Raw genomic sequence first — 20,147 nt, forward strand, 5'->3', positions numbered from 1 at the left:
GACTCGTTTAACTATATTGTATTTAATTTATATTAATATTTAGCTTATTTCAACTTTTAGTTTGGGCCAATTATCAACGATTGATCTAACCGAATGGCAAACACATGGCTTGAAGACAATCGATTGTCATGAACTCATGAATAAAAGTTAATAAATTTAATATTTAACTAAATATAAGCATTGAATAATACTACATGTAAATCGGTTATCTACATTTTTGTAGAATTGTGTTATTGTATGTATTAAATTGAAGTATTTATTTGTATGAAGATGAAGTTATCAATTAGAAAATTTGCAATATTAAATCTAAATCTACAATCTAAACCAAACACAAAATAATAATAGGAAAATTTTATTTTATTCAATAAATTACAAGTGACTTTTTTACAATATGAAATTTAAGGTTGTTGAATAAATTAACAAATAAATTATTACACATAAATCACATTAGGGACCTAGTAGTTACTGATCAACGGTTGTAATCTGAATAGTTAGCATTAAAATGATATAAGTGCAAAACAGATAATTTAAAGGAACAAAATATAAAATTTATATTCCATAAAGCATATAATAACAGGTAAAATAAATTAAACCAAGATATTGTGACTATTTTAATATTTTGATTCAATATAAATGGCAAGATAATATATGTTTTTTTTAGGTTTTAAATTAAATAAATGTAAAATTAAAATTTTTCCTTCAGACACAAAAAAAAAGATAAAAACTTAAAAAATATTAGTTTCTGTTTTTAATATTTTAAGTATGTGTTTCGTTGTGAGCATATAAAGTTCGTTCAAAAGCTAGCACAGCCATAAACAATTAAAATAAAAAGTAATTAGTTTCTAGTTGTCTTCCTATTTCTATATACAATTAACAACAAAAGAAAATTAATTCAAAATAATGGTCTGCATCGAAAAAAAAATACAGTTCATTATCAGCAACAGTTATGAGGATCCAAATTCACTCATCCACTTTTCATATTTGGTCAAATCATCTGACGAAACACTTTTGTTGCACTTAGCTATTGCTTCATTAAAATCTTGGAAAGACACTGGCAAATCCACTTCTTCTTTAGCCAATTGCCGAATCTGATCTGGTTTTAATCCAGCAATCTTACGTCTCATAGACATCATAGATGCGTCCCTAAGTATTATATAGTTTTATTAAAACACATTAGTATATGTTACATCTCAAGGTAAAATATTGTAAATAACTAATATGTACATTTAGTCAGTATGTAATTACCTGCAAACATTTGTGATATCGGCACCAGAGTAACCTTTAAGTTTGGTAGCTATCTCTGTTAAATTTACATCAGGTTCAACTTTAACATCTCTAAGGTTTATTCTCAGTAGCGCTTCTCGACCAGCACCTATAAATAAATATTTCTGTATTAATTGTGTACTTAAAATGGCCGTAAAAAAAGTGTTTACTTTAAAGTCCACATTTTTGGTAATAGCAATATTTGGTATAATTCTATTTATAATTTTTTTAACCATTACCTACGTTTAAAATGACAAGTGTTAGATAATCTTGCCACCCTCTATATTCAGCAACGTAAGTAATTATTATAACTATGATACTAACATTAACTAATATTATGCATATTACAGTTGTAACAGATCAAAATGAGTGAACAATAATTAATATTTTATAATATTGTATAACAATTATTAATATAATTGTCAAAATGATAAACAATTCATAACAAACAAATAACTTAAGATGAATTAGTTACAATGATAAAAATGTAACAATGTAAGTAACAAAAACATGAGAAGTTCTTTCTACATTAGGTGTCAAATATTGAAATATACATTATATTCAAGTAGGCAACATATTATTATAATAATATTTATATTATTAACTTTTAAACTGATACTATCCATGGGAGAGTAGTATATATGTTACGGTAAATGATGTTACATCGGAAATTAACGTTATTCGCCGGTTATTTACGTTATTTACCTACGAATGTGGGAATTATCGTTATTTTCTAGTGAATAACGTTAATAACCGTATGATTTGGGAAATGTTAATTTTATTTTAAAATAATGTCCAACGAGCAATGATAAAGTGATCGCTAAACTAATTGTGGTACTAATTGGGTAAATCAATAACTCTTTATCGGCCACAGATAAGGTGGACACTGGGCCTATACAGTATACAATTACTATACATATTATAACATCGGTATAGCCGTGGAGATAATATTTGAAAATATCATACGTAACGAAAATTTATATAGATTATTACTTTAGTATGTGTACAACTGTCGTCGTATTTACCACTTATTTAAAATGGCTATCGATATTCAAACTGTTCGCACAACTTTCAACGAAAAACTGAAAAATATCCTCACAAGCAAACGAGATGATAATAACTCATTTTTGTCTACTAAAGACTACAATGATGTTATTGAACAAGTTAAAAAATCAAAAATGTGTTTAAAAATTGTCGGTGAAGCTAAAACAATGAAGGACTATCGTGTAGTACGTAAGTACGATATTTTAAAAATAAATGGAAAAGAACGTCTTATTAGACCAGTAGACGAAAAAAATGTTGTATTGTATTACGTTAAAATTGACGAACTGTTTGATATTCTTCACGAAACACATTCTGCCATCGGCCACGGAGGGCGAAATCGTATGATGGCAGAACTGAAAAATAAATATTGCAATATAACAAACGAAACAGTTATGGTTTATTTAAAATTATGTGTTCAATGTCAGAAAAAAGCAGTGCACCCAAGAAGAGGATTAGTATCTAAACCAATTTTAGAGTCAACTTTCAACTCACGGGCACAAGTTGACCTTATAGACATGCAATCTCAACATTATAATGACTATCGTTTCATAATGAATTACCAGGATCATTTGACTAAGTACGTAATATTGAAACCCTTAAAATCAAAACGCGCTGAAGAAATCGCTTATAACCTTATCGATATTTATACGTTATTTGGGGCACCTGCAATATTGCAATCCGATAACGGGAGAGAATTCGTTAATTCGGTGATTAATGAACTTCATATAATGTGGAATGAAGTCAAAATCGTTCACGGAAAGCCAAGACATAGTCAAAGTCAGGGGTCAGTTGAACGAGCCAATAGAGACGTCCAAGAAATGCTAGCTGCTTGGATGAATAAAGCATTTTTTCTATTTTTAAAAATACCTATTTTGTAGTAGGTATTTGAGATTCACGTGCATATCTGGTCTATAACAACAATTACCTGTGTATTTGGTCATTAATGTGATTATCCGGTTTATAACGATAATTACCTGTGTATTTGGTAAATAACGTTAATAACCGGTGAATTACGTTAATTTCCATTTAACATCATTTACCGTAACATATATACGTTTGTGGTATAAATAGCTTAAAAGTAATAAAGAATATTTTAAAAATTTCACTGTGTGTAGTAAAATAAATATTTTTTAAATGTCATTGTGAATAGTAAAACCTAATAATATTTCTTGAATTACAACAAAATAACAAAAATTATTAGAACTTCAAATATTTTTGAATTTCCATTAATAAAATTGATGGAGAATTTTGTACTAAAAATCCTAACCTTAGATAGTTAAGTGTTAAAATTTAATGATTTATTTGTTTTTACCTACATTTTATTTAGGTATTTATATTCAAAATGTAATTATAGTTATAACAAATAAAATCTTTTCATAATTTTTCCCTAAATTAATTTTTATATTTTTAATTTTGATTATCTTATATTGAAATTATCAAATACGCGTAGATGATATTTTCTACTAGAAACTAAGCTTAATAATTTTTACTGCTTCATAATGTGATAACAGACATTAAAATTAAAATAAAAGCACATAATTGTAAAATCAATACATTCATTGATCTATTCAGAAAAAATTATAAAATTATTTTCTAAATACTTTTTTAAAATCATAATAGATCTTATTTTTTATTAAGAGTTTAGAACTTTTGTTATATATTATTTAAATCAAAATATTAAATATTATGTATTCAATTTTAATCTAATATGCTATAATACTAACTGTTAGGTAAAGGTATATATATGCGTTTCTCCAGTCGACGTCTAAGTGCCTCATCTATATCCCAAGGGAAATTGGTAGCTGCTAGCACCATCACAATACGACTAGCCCCAGATTCTTCTTCTGTACTTGTATCACTTAAGCCATCCATTTGGACTAAGAGTTCAGATTTTACTCTTCTGGATGCCTCATGTTCAGACTCTGAGCCTCTCCGAGAACAAAGAGAATCTATTTCATCAATGAATATTGTTGATGGAGCATGAAACCTTGCCTAAGAAAATAACATACATAAAATATATTATTAATAATAAAAAATCCTGTCAAATTAAATTGTAAGAACATAATTTTAATATCATTTATTGTTAACCTGCTGTAATGCATAATGCATTAGATGTATCATTTACTTGGATAGGGTAAATACTTAACCAATGATTATTTGAATTAATTCATGTTATTTATAATATATTATATATTTATCATATCATAAATATCACAACTTAGAGTGACTTACTATATAATTTATTTTGTTTTTAAACTAAAAACAAAATATTTAGTTATATGGAGTATATATTTTTATTCAATTTCAAAATTATAATAGGTATATCTCTTATTATGGTTAATTTTAATTATTATCATAATTTGAAAATTAAACAAAATTAAAAATATCATATTTATAATTACATTAACATTTGTTTTTCCTCTATCAACTAAAATACAAAAAAAAAATTAAATAAACAATGCACTAATTATGAAAAGATGCATATAACAAACCAGGTTAATGATTATCTCATATATTATAATAACCATGACTAAAATGTTTTAGTTGGTTAACAACATGAAAAAATAATTATAACTAGACTTGTCTATTTATGGTTATGTTATTTTAAGTTACTGAAGGAACAAATTATAATATATTATATTCAATGAATATCAATCACATATATCATTAAATTATTCATAGAAAAAATAATATGTTTAAGATGATTATAAATTATTGTTTATGCTGTAGCCAATGCATTGGGTTAAGTAATTCATAAAATAAAAGATCTCAAATCATTGATTATTCCATTTTGTATTGAAGTAATGAATAATGAAAATCAATTATCATAATAAAAGAAGATTTCAACATAATATATGTTGTCTACGTCTATCAAACAAAAATCCTCAATAGATTATTTTAATATAACTGTTATTCACTATACAATATAATATGCTAAATACTATTTCAATTATTTAATGTTCTTTGACAATACACTTAATACAAAACTTACCATTTCAAAAAGGAGCCTGACAAGTTTCTCAGATTCGCCTCTATACTTAGAAGTTAGTGTTGATGAGGATACATTAAAAAAAGTAGTTCTACACTCAGTTGCTACAGCTTTTGCAAGCATTGTTTTACCAGTTCCAGGTGGACCAACCATCAAGACTCCTTTCCAAGGTCGCCGAATTCCCTTTAAAATATAAATTTCATACAATTAATTTCCCATACATTTAAATTTTAAACAATTTTATTGAATGTTATAAATTATATTATAATATACCTTAAAAAAATCTGGCATCCACATAGGAAGTACTACTGCTTCTTCTAAGAGGCGTTTAGCTTCATCTAATTCAGCTATGTCACTCCATCTTATATTAGGGTTTTTCTGTACAATATCTCTTTCTATAAAATAAAATAAAATTAATACAACTAAAATAATTATGTAAGCATATTATATTGATTATTACCTAGCATATCAACAAGGTCTTGATCATATGAGGAACAATCAAATCGTTTTTCTTCTGGTTTCAAAACTTCTTTTTCATCCTTATCTTTTTCATTTTTATCAGTCTAATATTATAAATATAGAATTAATAAAATAGTCTTAAATTAAATCGTTTGTATTTACCGTTCCATTTGTATTATGACCGTTAGTATCTTTTTTCGGGCCTTTTTTCACATCATCATTTTTTTTTGCTATCTGAGATCTAGTGGCACTGTTACGGGTATTATTAGGCCCAATTTTTTGATTTCTATTGGCCACTCGTGATGTTTCATTACGTCGAGATGTTTTTTGTGGCCTAACTTGTGGTCCAGGTCTATGTTCAACGGGTGATGGAGGTGGCCAAACATCAGGATCATTATTATTTGCTGGGGGCCATTCTAGGGAGCCACTGCCATTAACCTGTTGACGAGTTGTTCCAAACCATGACAACCCATCAACGGGTGATATATCTTCATTTCTATCATTTCTATTATTTCTATTCACTAAAATAAAATGATAAAGAAACAATTACAAATCAATTATTATATTTATATTAGTTTAAAGTATTTATTTTTAAATTTTGGTTTTTATTTTAATTAAGTACAATGCGATTGAAACTTTATATTGTCAATTGATACATCTATTTTTAAAAGTTAATAAAAATATTATTATTATATATATATATATATATATATATATATATATATATATATATATATATATATATATATATATATATATATATATAAATAATATGAAACAATAATCAAAAATATACAGGTTTTGTATAGAATATAAAATTTAATAAGCAATCCATTTTTAGTAGAAAATATATGCTTTTAATTGTACCATTGCCAATTTATTTCATTATAAAAATAACTATAGTACACTCACATGCTGGAGAAGATGCACTAAGTGGCCTCTCATTCCTTTCAAAATCATTAGTTCGTAGTTGCTTTAATTTATTTAAGGTATTTGAATACAATTTTAACTGTTCACATTCATCATTAATCTGACGTTGAATCTAGTGACAACGATTAAAATATAAACAAAACAACAAAAAATAATATAAAATGCTACAACAAATATTACTTACAGTTCGCCAGGATTCTCTACGTGCTTGAATATCAACAGTAGACAAGAATCGTCCTAACTGTAATTTGGCTCCTTCATAATAGACTAGTGATGAATCGTAATTACCAGTAAGAGCCATCTCACGAGCCATATTAATACTTTCACGTATTTCATCAATCGATACTGCCATAACGGTCATCACAGCTATAAACAAGGATGCCAAATCGATAAAATCAAAACAAAAAATTCAAAGCAATAAACGTTTGCACAGAAATATTAGAATTTAGGTAGGTACCTTCAATGATATGAATTTGAGCTAAGAATTAAATTGCGACTAAGATAATATATTATTGAATAATGCATTTTACAGGCACCCATTGTTAAAAAACCGGAACCTCGGGTAGAACAGGAACATAATATTACTGAAACATAAAAAAAAAAAAAATGAAAAACGATATTATTGTTTATTTTTTTTTTAACGAATTTACCATTAAATCGTATCGGCCGATAAGTCTCGACAAATACATGTGAGGTTACCCACTAAATAAATAACAGCAATTTTTTGATATTTACAACGTAACTAGCCGAATAAAACAACAACCAAACTACCACTATGACTGTTTAATGATTTCAACGACTTATAACAATTTTGTTTTAATTTTTTGAAGGAAAAACATTATCAAATTATGTTATTTTGAGGTACACTCTCTTGTTTAGAATTCAATGACGCTATAAGCTGTTATCAACAGTACATCTTTCGCTTAATACATCCTTGCACGGAGCGAAAAAAACCGGGAAATTAAATTATTCAAATATGGTCATTGCTTGTTCTTAAATAAACCCATTTGTACTAAGCGATTTCTAACGATTTGATAAAATATTTCAAAAACGAACGAAATCGATAGCTTTTATTCTCGTTAGAAAATATAAATTAGATGATAAGCATTTCAAATCAACAAATAGTATTTCTAATCCAAAGTCAGAAGTTTTGGAAAATATATTTTTTCGAAAAAAGTCAATAATTTTATGAATACTTTATATATTTACGGGGTAGTTATAAGGGGGTATACTAAAGATAAATATTTTGTTTGTATTAGTTAATTAAAAAAATAATAATAATCCAAATACAACAGTACTTTCAGTAGAGGCTTGTTAATCCGGCACATATGAGACATAGTAGGTAGGGTAACTACTGAATTATCAAAAAAATTAAATATTAAAAAAGAAACCGGGTAAAAATTAAAATGAATTAATTTTCATTTTACATTTATTGAATTATGTGTGTAAATACTGTAAAAATAATTAGTATTACCGACAAGTTTATAATTTTTGTTCGAATTTAATATTTAAAATTCTAATATAATTATGGCTAAATGTGGTAAAAATATATCAGATCACTGAGGGTACTGCCTGACTCAATGCCAAAATATCAAGACCCATTGTATATGTTTTCGATTTATCACATTTTAAAGCTATGATTGTTTAATTTATATTTATATAACGTTTAGGTAAGTCATATTTTATGTTTATATTCGTCCTAACAATTTTTATCAGGTAACAATCAAAGCACCTGGCTCGTTCTTTACGGTTTAATTTTTCGATTGTTATTAAGTACATTTTTTTAATATTACAATATATAATATAATATGTTTATTATTATATATACCAATATACCTATATATATATATACGCACACCTTGTATTACTTATAAGTTATATTACTCATAAAAGTACAAATAGGTATGTGTACCTACATTTTAAAATAACAGAATACCTCATCAAAATGAATTGATTACTGTTGAGTTGTATCCAATTTTCTATACTATATAATACAATGTTGATAATATATTGAAGTCAAATAATTTATCAGCATCGGTAGATATAGATACTAATGTACTACTGTCATCAACGTTTATGCATTATACATTTATAAATACGGTCAGTTCACGTATGATACATAGTCAGCTGCATGTACATTGTTTATACATTTACCATATATAGCGCGTATTGTGTCTGTTCTTGACACATTTCTCTTCCACCTTAGACTTTAGTATTGTGTATAGTGTAATGGTAAACGAAGAAAACACCAACGCGCAATAATTATGACTATAGATATAGTGAAATATAGTTTAGCGCAAGAGAATCAAAGCCAAATTAGAAGGCCGTTGTATGGTCAGAGTATAATATATAGTGATATAGTATATAATATAATAGGTACGCGAGTACTGAGAGTACGAGACACAAATACAAACAAATATGAGAATACCAGTAGGTATAAGTGTTATAAATTATAAGATACATAATATAATCGCAGTGTACAGATGTTGGACGACCACGTGTTATTATTAATTAACAGTCTACAGGGCTGTAAATTTAATTGACTATAAAATGTATTTAAAATTAAAACAAGTTTAAAATCTACTTTAAATGCGCTAAAATAAGGATTCTAATATTTAAATCAAAATATTAAAAATATAAAAAGTATCATTTTTTATTTAATATAAAACCCGTATTTTTAAAAATGTAATAAATTCAGTAATCAGTTATACACTTACACATTTAATTAAATTCACAAAATAAAAATTACCTACATATAAATTACTACCTAAATAATAAAAGTAGTTATACCAATGGTGACTAAAACAATTCTTTTAATTTTACATTTATATTTAAAAAATGTAACTAAAAAACACTAAAAAAAATAAATAAATTTTAAGTGATAACTGGAAATTATTAAAAAAAAAAAAAACTTAAAGAAGTCAAATGATTGTCTAAAAATTCGAAAATTTCCAAAAAAAATCATTATTCAAAACTTGTACTAAAAAAGCAGTATCTTATCATTAAAATAAAAAATGCCGTTTGGTGCAAATTCACACCTATATTTACAACGAAAATGTGTCGTTCTACTTACATAATATATAGTCATATTATAATATTTATAAAAATAAAATCAATAATATGTTATTTACATTTAATTTAATATTATTAACTCTAACTTCGGTATGAAGTCGTATGACTTAAGTTAATTAAAATGTATAAATGGTAAGAAAAAATAATTTACTTGTATTTATAATACAGTATAGATAACTGACCTATAAAGTATAAAGATTAGCCTTAAGAATATATTAATACCATTATGCGGTGTTAATTGACATATGGTAATCCGCTTAAAACACTTTATTAATAATAATTTATAAAACAACACACGAAAGACGAAAAGCTATAAATTAAAATTATACGTAAAATTTACATAGAATTTATTTTATATTAGTAGAATATAGATATAGATTATAGATTATTGGTAGTAATATCTACTACAAATATTATGACTTGAAGCGTGTAAAATATTGACATTAATATAATATCTAAAATAAAAAATGTTTTTATTTAGTTAATTAAATATTATGCACGGGTTGGCCATTAGTATACCTATATCTATATTCCGCTATATTATATACTACTTATATTATATTCATCTATAATAGCTATCGATTGCCCCTAAAGAAAGTTTTTTTTACCTAGTTGAAATAATTTATGACGTGAACTTTAGTAAAATATTTTATAAGACAAGACTCAGTATAGTATCTACATTTGTCATCGTCGAAATTAAAATAATATATTAAATTTCAGAATAATTAGAGCATTGAAGTTAATCATCGTTAATATATTTTAACCAAAGGATTTTTGTTACTAACTAATATTTATTGATTTATTGATTATAATGCTTATAAGTTATAACAGGTAAATTTAAAAATATTAATAATATGTAATAAAATAAAAACGAAACGCATAGACATAATATTATATAGGTCAATCGTCAATGTTCTGCGAGGACTATAATTATATCATATAAGCCTAACTAAAATTGTACGTTAACATTTTTTAAACTTCATTACCTATATTTACTATAATTCAAAAGACGAACATACAATATACAATATACTATAAAATAAAAATACAAAACGACTTTACAAACTATGTGGATATATGATTGGTATATTTTATATATTATACTATAGCAGTGTTAAAGGAATCGGGTTAAACCGTAAATTGAAGGGATATTTTATGTCCTAGCGACCTTTAATTTTGCTTACATTGTTTGTTGTTATGCACAGAATGATATTTTTGTATAGGCGTACACTTGTACAGTAAAATACTTTAAAGTTTACGCCAAGTGAAATATCAAACTATATAGATATATAATAATGATGTATTGCAATTTTAACATTCCGTAGATAAATTATTTGAGTAACAATTTTGTGTAAAATACAAATTGTACATATAATATAATTACATATACAACAATATTACGCTTTTAAGTGAAAAACTTATTAGTGATTGGACTTTAATAATGTATAGAGAGTTAATAGTTGCAGGTTTAAATCTTAAATACACGCAACCATCATACGAAAGTCGATATCTGCACACTGCACAATAAAGAACCCGAGACGGCATTCCTGTATTGTTTTCGTGTTTTTCACTCGAAAAACTTCACGCCATAAACAAACTGGTTCAAACCGATCTTGAACAGACCAACGCGACTTTCTATATTCTTCCACACAATGTAATAGAAACAACTAATATAATAATAATCGATAGATCGAAACTAATAAATAAACCGCTACAATTGCTACAAACCATTTGATATATTTTAAGAACATCAATAATGCTGTACAAATAACTGTGAGCATTGGGTTCATGTTTTTTATTTTATTCCAAAAAAATGATGAAACCGCAGTTGTAATATGTAACATAATGCATGCTGGTAATGTGCATACCATCCAATAATTATACCAATTATATGTAAACACACAGTATCGAATTTATTTTATTAATTTTGTATTAATTAAATTTTTAAGTTATATAAATCAATAAATCGTAAATTCATAGATACTTTATGATGATTGTTTAACATCGGCTTTAGCTTTATGTATAATTTGTTGTTTTGACACACTGAACAACAAATATTCATCGGGCCGTATAGACAACGTATACACATCACACATTATACAATATACATATTACATACAGCACACACAAACACAAACATATACGTTCACATTATATGTAATATGTGTGTGTGTGTGTATGTGTATACGGCAAGTTTCCATAAATGAACATCAAAAATTACTAATAATAAAATATATGAATATACCTATACACCTCCAATCACCACTCTCCAGAATAAAACCTTGTGAATTGTAGTGTTGCACATTGTTAAACTATACATGCATTAGGTATCTGTTCAAAAATTACGGAATATTTAAAGAAAAGTTTGAATTTACAGATTTTTATCTCTTGTTATTTCTTTGATGGATATATTATATTATAATTATCTCTCACTTTACCCGGTGGACTATATCGTTACAAAATATAATAATCGTATAGCGGATGTATATTAGACGTGTTTGTTAATTGTTATTTATAAATTATAGCACATATTTATAGTTCAGTTTAAGTAAAATTATGTAACTTTAGATCTTCTTAATATTCTTATGTACCTAAACATGATACACGGATATCCAAAGTACCTTATATTATGTAGAAAGGTAAAGAAATCATATATCTTTTCGAAACAATATAATATAATAATTTGTATAATGTAAAAATGGTAAATTAAATAAAAAATTAATCTTTACAGAAAAAAAAGATACTTAAACCTTAGATTGTATAAGGTACTATACAATCGTATCGAGTATCGATACAACGGAAGATAGTAAAAAAAAAAATTGACATTATTTTTTACTCGACATTTCGGGTAGGTAAACATTGAACAATAGGTAATCGTTTTTCAACGACATTTTAAATGAGATTGTGACCTATCCTATTTTTTTTGTTTTTTTTATTACTAGAAGATTTCGAAACAAGTGTTTGGTTTAATAGATTATGGGCGAGATGTCACGTAGGTAGTTGAAACACGTGCTAAATAAAAAAGAATAAACAATAATGTCTAATTTTCGATTCGTCGAACTGCGTATAAATAATTTTTATATCTAAATAATATTATGATTATGATCGATTACACAAATCCTATAGTGATTAGTGATGATTATGAAACAAAAGTTATATGAGCGTGTATTCGATTGTGTGTATGTGGATACTTATATTATAATTTGCAAGTGCATTATACTTATATTGTATACATGTATGCTATATAATAACTTGTAGTTAATATATTATTGTTTCTCCGTGTAAACATAACTTATATGTTACGTACTTACATTTGTAGTAAATATATATATATATATATATAAATTAAAGAATAAAAGATTTGTATAATACAAATCATACAAAAGAATATACGTCGTGAGTTCGTTGGGTCACACGAATCAACAAATAACAACGTTCTATTGTTTTGAAATAAATTGGGTTAATTGTTTGGAATTATATAAGACAACAAAATTAACATGAATTTTAAGTACTCGGGACATAACAATATGCATAAGAATAAAAGATATCATATTAAAAACAATAACAACGAATAACGAAATATTTATTAAAATTTTTAATTTGATTTCTTTTGAAAATAAAAAAAAAGCTACCAATTGATTTAAATTTATTTTAAACTTATTACGACGTATATGATTTGAAACAGTTGAAACTGTATAGTTTATTATGATCTATAATAATCGCATATATATTAAATATTATATGCAACATATACAGCATATATTATATATATATGTATAGTATATTATATACAACACACATATAGCATCGATGGTATCAACTATAATATTATAATATACTATTACTAGCTATTCCAATGCTATATAAGATTATAAGAATAATGATTCATAAAGTTAGCCAACGAAAAAATGCATCATTTCTTAATTGTTTTTTATATTATTTTATCTTGTCTAAATAGTAAATAGGTACTACTATAGAACTGTCGAATTTTGAAAAATAATTATTTATATTTTTATATTGTTTTATATTGCTTTGTTTTATTGGGTCTAACCTATACTTTTCCAATAAATGAATATTTTCAATTTATTACATTTAAAAAAAAAAAAAAAATGCTATCACCTATATGATATCACAATATTAAATTATAAAATATATAATAATAATTTAAATACTCTATAAATGTTAATAATCCAATTTAATATAAGAAAAATAATTTTATTTTAAGATGAACAACGAACACTGAACGATTTCAATGTAATCGTATTATCGTAATAAAAAAAATGAATATACACGAATAAAAAGGATTAGTTATAGACTTATAGTGTTATATACGTATGTGAAAAATGAATCTGATTATATAACTATTGACATTAAACATATATATTACAAAGTTTACAAAAAACATTCTTGTTTTTTTTTTTAATCGTAATCATAATACATTTTTGTATAATAATAATAACAATAACAATGTACAATACACAATGGAATGGATACATACAAAAGTGTGTAATCGAATTGCAATGTGACATGAAAATGTTTTATAGAAAGAAATATTTATTACTGTTATATAATAAAACATGGATGAGCTTAAAATGAATATTATTTTAAGCAATTTAATTAATAATAGGTAGTCAGTATAAAATAACGATTGGTATTTATTTGTAGATTTAAAATTTAAAGCATTATTATTTAAATAAGTAATGTGAAAATGTTAATTTAATTTTTGTCCTTAATCTATTACGTACTCAACTAACAACGACAACTAATAATATTAAATTAATATAAATTAATAGGTATAATGAACACCGCACTAGATAATATGATTGTTTATTAACGATTGAGCATAATCCGTAGGTGTATTTCATATACGTAGTATCTGGAGTCTAAATAATTTAAATTAATAATTGTATTATTAGGTACTCCTTAATGACTAAATATTTTTAAATGGTAAAAAAATAATTTTGTGCGTATGAATTTTAAAAATACCTACAGGAATTATTGTGCATAAAATGGTATGTTAATTTTTAAAACATTCTAAATAATTTATAATATAATATATTATATTTATACATGATGCATTGGTGTTTGGAAAGGTTAATAAAGCGAGTAAATTGTATACAAAATTATTGTTATTTTGATTTATTTAATATTATGACGTTTGTAACTTCCATTTTCGTTCCACATAATATACATAATATTATAATGCTATTATCTGATTTTATATCGATCGATAATTGTAAAGTGTGTAAGTGTGTTTATACCTAATACCTATATAATATTAATATAATACATATATGTGGTATTTATATTATTTATACACATGCCGAAATCGCTTTCGTAAAAATAACATATGATTATAATATTATGTATAGTTATCGTTTAGTAAAAAAAAATGATAAACTACTTTCAATTATTGTACCTACCTAAAATAACTGCTATTATAATCGCATTAATTAGTGACTTAAAAGCTGCTCCGGCACTAATGGTAATCCGATGCATATACACTTGTCAAACATACAAATTAACATATAATAGAGTATAGGTTTTTCTGTTTGTTTTTGAAACACTTAACATTATATATATTTTAAATGGGTAAAACATGTACCTGCGCGTTCACGAGTTAACTCGATTGAAACGAGCGTCATATATTAAGCGAAGGTACCAACTAACAATACAAAAACTACATACATAACATCGTTTCGACGACGAAATTAACGATATCACCTAGATACCTACTGAATATATATAAAGGATCAAAGCTACGTGTCTACGACTTTAAGTGTGTATATCGTATGTGTATATTGACACTATACAGGATATCTTAACACGTATTATTTACGTATTAACATTTACCTAACACATTATATTGTGAGTACTATAATACTATCCGCGTTCTAACTATAACTGCGCATTTTCGCAACGCGCGTAATTCGATAATTTCTGCATATACAATAATATTGTGTAGGACCGCGCGCGGTGTGTGGTCACAAAACATCATACATGCGCACAAATATAATATCATAATATCATATTGTTATTTGTTATTAAATTATTTGGATAGAGAAATAAAATAACGTCGTGTACTTATAAATGCACAAACTCCTGTAGAGCGGTTGCGGAGGATATAAATTATAACATATTATTGCACGTGATATACATATTACATATAGTTATACATAACCGCGGTCGTTATAAATATTCCGGTCGACGACCACGATGACGATCGCGCCCGGCTACACGCAACGACAAATGATAGCAAATGTTTGCGAAAATCGGTGCGTGCTGTTATACGGAATACGGCAAAGGGTTGTAATACTACTATAACATAGTATGTTATAAAGCTACTAAAAAATATCATATAGTATTAAATTTACTAGTATATAGTATTATTAGAGTTTAAGAACAAGTCTGCGGTCCGTAAGCCACCTACTATACATTATACAATAAACATACATACAATTCAAAGATTAAATCAAGTTATAATCATTTGTAATTATTATTTATATATATATAAGTAGGTACAGGGTTGTTCGTCTGAAGGTAAAACAAATTTTATCGAAATACAATTTTTTGGAAATATTTGTTTTATAAAATTTGAAAATTTGAAATCATCACAAAACAAAATTTTTGAAAATAAATAATGTTTTTATTACTTTTAATCGTCATCATTTTTTATAAATGCATTTTTTTTTAAATGACATCATACATTTTTAATTAAACATTCCAAAGCAGACTATTTTTCTGAGAATTTCAATATACCAAAATCAATTTGCGAATAAGTAGGTAGTCATATAGACGTTTGCAACGGAGGGGATAGGTGGGCAGCTTACTCAATATTTTTCAAATATAAGACATAAATATAATCATTGAATCATATCTTGAATCATGACTGATCTGAATAAAATACAATAATAATTGACAAGAATTCTGTACGCTTATGTGATGATTATAATTAGTAAAGTATATTACTAAGATAGGAATTTAAAGTTTATAGATGAGCAGTGTATAATTTGTTGAATACTCGTGTTACTCAGTACTCTACAGCTATGCTCATAAAGTGGAACTCGTGTAAACTCAAAAATAAATATTATTAAATGTTAAAAATTATTGAAAATTTCCATGGCGCTAAAAATAGACTCGTTCAATAATGTGTGACAAATTCATTCGGTCGCATATCAGTTTGATTTTGGTCGTCAAGTCAAGTGGTTTATGTATTATTGTTGGAAAAACTTACACAAATTGTATTTGCACAATAGAACCACCTACATCATCCTTCGTAGCTGGCACTTTGTTTTAAAATGTAATTATTATTTCTTCGTTGAAATTAAATCAAAAATAAAACGGATGACGAAATACACGGACTATGGTTTTTTAATTTCTCCGCACAAGAACGCCATTAAGAACGAATATACGTGATTCGTGTGTACACGATTTATACTTTATACAATGGGTTCATGATACATCCAATATTATTGACGTCGAATATGTTTATACGGTTCGCGTTGTACGAGCCGTCTTATATTTGACGTATAACTATTATCGCAGTGATTATAGTGATTTTATATGTCCGCCGGTCAAAATTGCGCGCAGTAATTGGCGTAGGACGTGCGGCGAACGGATTTGTATTTTCCTGTGTCGTTTTAAAATATTTTCCGGCAAGGATCAAAAACAAATACGAGATTGCAACGCCTATATAAAACGCCTCTGCAGTGACCATATATACCACTGGTACCTAATTTATATATAATGTATTATGTATTGTACAGGGCGCAGCTTGCGAGTCGTGAAATCAAAGTCGCGCGTAGTCCGTTTCGGCGGGTGCAGTACCTAATAATTGAGTTCGTATATATTTTAACAATCTAAAATCGCATACCTGCAGCAGTTGCAGCATCCGGACTGTACTCATATAAATGTATATGTATATATATAATATATAGTCCGTATGGGTTCAAATATATTTTTATAATGTATATTATATTGCGACGACGGCGTAGGAGTGACACTCCCGAGTCCGCCAGCGCCGGAATAGGTATACACAGGCCAATCCCAGGGGAGAATCGAAAAAAGCGCCTCGGCCGAACCGGTTGTATAATATTATATTATTATTTATATAGTCGTGCCGCACTCCCGACCACGCGTCACCACCAAAACGACGACGACGGTCCGCCGTCAACGGAACGCGATGAGCTAATATCGACGACTGACGGCGAAGTGAGGTCGCAAAGCACGCGGTCGCAGATGTTGCGTGGACCGGCGACGGCGGCGCGCTTACTCTCCCACGACGCGGCCTATGTACGGTTCGAAGATGCGTGCGCGCGGGGCGACCGTTACTGCGAGTATGTTCACAGTATTAATTAGGTATTGAATTCAATGTGTAAATGAAAAATTCACGATTGCGAAACGTCAATAATTCCACCATATAAAACAAAACGTTTGAATAAAGAGATTGACATTTCTACATACTGCAGCACACTGTTTTGTGTCTCGATATTTATGTCGAGATATTGTTGCGATAGAAGCAAACTTAAAAATTATTTTTTAAACCAAAAGTATAATTTATTGTAATTTCACTAGTATAAATACTCAATATACCTATATCATATACCAAATTAATTGACGAAATGAACTTTTCAGGATAGATCATATTACGCTGTGGACCTGTGGTATTTAATTAACTCGTCCAAAAATAATCGTAAATAATATTGTTTTGTATAATTGATAAAATCTAATCAATTTTTAAATTTTAAAAGGGTTGTTCAGCGGGGTCCTCATATCTCCGGGTGTTGGATGTATATATCGTGTGAGTGTAGAATCGATTCAACTAGGGGGGCTAAACTGCAGGGAGGTTAGTCACCACGAAGTTACATTACTTACCTGAACCCCAAATAAATGTCTTTATGGCTATACAAAATGTATTATTTAACCACGACGTATATATGCCACTCTGTATAAACAACAGCATAATATTTTTATCAATTTCGCTCCCCTGTATAACTTGTAAATTTTACATTGCTCGTGTAGTCATGTGCATATATAATAATGTGTTGCACTAATTTGTAAGATTATCACCCGTATACGCTATAGTAATATGTCATTCCCGTGGGCAGACTTTTTTTGATTTCGACCGTAGTCTGCCGTTGTGAAACTCGACAACCGACATACTATTATCGTAACAGATGTGCAAAACCGTTTTCTCTCTCTGTCTCTCTGTCTGTTTACCTGTCCGTCTGGCTATCTCTATTTCTATGTCGTCGCCCCATTACAATACATATAAGTACTAATACCTATATAATAATATATATATTAATATTATACATAATCATCGTTCGACTTTACCTTTCCCGCACCATAATAGGATGTTTGTCGCGGCAAGGTCCGTGGCCGGTCTTCAATGACACCGAAACCGAACGTACGGTTTTTGCATGCCTATATAATATATATTATTATCGTTTTATAATAGTATACGAAATAAACGAAAACAAACCGCACTCGTTCACACACGCGTACGATAACGAAACGTCGTCCAAAAAGATATTTTTGCGGAAAAACAAATCGAAACACGACGCGAGTACATTATTATAAACGATATTTCGAATATTTTTAAGCCTTACATAATCATTTAGTTAATATAAATGTCGTGATAACATTATGCTAAGGCAGTGACGACGGAAACCGCAGACGTACTGTAATGAAATCGAAACCGGTGCGACTGGCAGTTATTGTACGCGGTGAGCACAATTTCGTACGGTGTCGGCGTAACCCGTGTGTTGCCGTTCGGGCGAGCCAAGGTCGAGACGGCCGACTTGTTTGAAATCGCGTGCACGTGGGGTTAAACGACACTCGGTGATGAGCACATGACGATACGCGACGATCGGAATTTTACGTTTTTTCACCCCGTTTTTTGTACCTGCCCCTATATCCACCTCCCTCTCCGAAAAAAATCCATAATAATCCCGTTTTGTTCAGACACTGTATTATATTTTGTATCGCTTTCTTATTATTCCCGGGTAGGAAATATATAAGTTATACGTTCTACCGCGTTTTGTGTCCCAATGGGACCGCGGTTGTCAATTCCTATTATCGGATTTTTCAAATCATATAATATATGTAGGTAGTATATACATGCTGGTATAGTATATATACTGCTAATTCGATAGCTATACATTTTTTATAATTATTGTGAACTTGAACTGAATTAATATATTTTGGATTTTAATATATTATATGGAATCGATATTTTGTAAGGCAGACGTCCGAAAGAAAAACAACTATAAATAATATTATATGTTAAACTATAGAAGTAATTTTTATTCAGAATTCATGAAAATTATTATTTTTAAATGTTAAAAAAAATGTTTAAATAAATGATTACAATAATATTAAAAATACA

General features: G+C 27.6%; 1 protein-coding gene across 4 annotated transcripts; it reads right to left on the reverse strand.

Annotated features, from left to right (window-relative positions):
* Positions 1 to 336: 336 nt before the first annotated feature.
* LOC132930368 (katanin p60 ATPase-containing subunit A-like 1) lies at positions 337 to 19,467 on the reverse strand. Of its 4 annotated transcripts, none has more exons than XM_060996201.1 (11): positions 19,094 to 19,467; positions 7,143 to 7,269; positions 6,870 to 7,051; positions 6,668 to 6,797; positions 5,918 to 6,276; positions 5,757 to 5,859; positions 5,570 to 5,691; positions 5,300 to 5,479; positions 4,032 to 4,299; positions 1,246 to 1,372; positions 337 to 1,143 (listed from the first exon to the last, which is right to left on the reverse strand). In XM_060996201.1, the coding sequence occupies exons 3-11, from the start codon at positions 7,044 to 7,046 to the stop codon at positions 945 to 947; spliced, it is 1,665 nt and encodes a 554-aa protein (XP_060852184.1). In that variant the 5' UTR covers positions 7,047 to 7,051; positions 7,143 to 7,269; positions 19,094 to 19,467; the 3' UTR covers positions 337 to 944. The 4 variants fall into 4 exon arrangements, with proteins under 4 accessions (XP_060852184.1, XP_060852185.1, XP_060852186.1 ...); XM_060996202.1 differs by lacking the exon at positions 19,094 to 19,467 and adding an exon at positions 17,631 to 17,920; XM_060996203.1 differs by lacking the exon at positions 19,094 to 19,467 and adding an exon at positions 16,992 to 17,194.
* Between the last annotated feature and the right edge of the window lie 680 nt (positions 19,468 to 20,147).

The sequence above is a fragment of the Rhopalosiphum padi genome, chromosome 4, assembly GCF_020882245.1.
Source record: "Rhopalosiphum padi isolate XX-2018 chromosome 4, ASM2088224v1, whole genome shotgun sequence".
Lineage (NCBI taxonomy): Eukaryota > Metazoa > Arthropoda > Insecta > Hemiptera > Aphididae > Rhopalosiphum > Rhopalosiphum padi.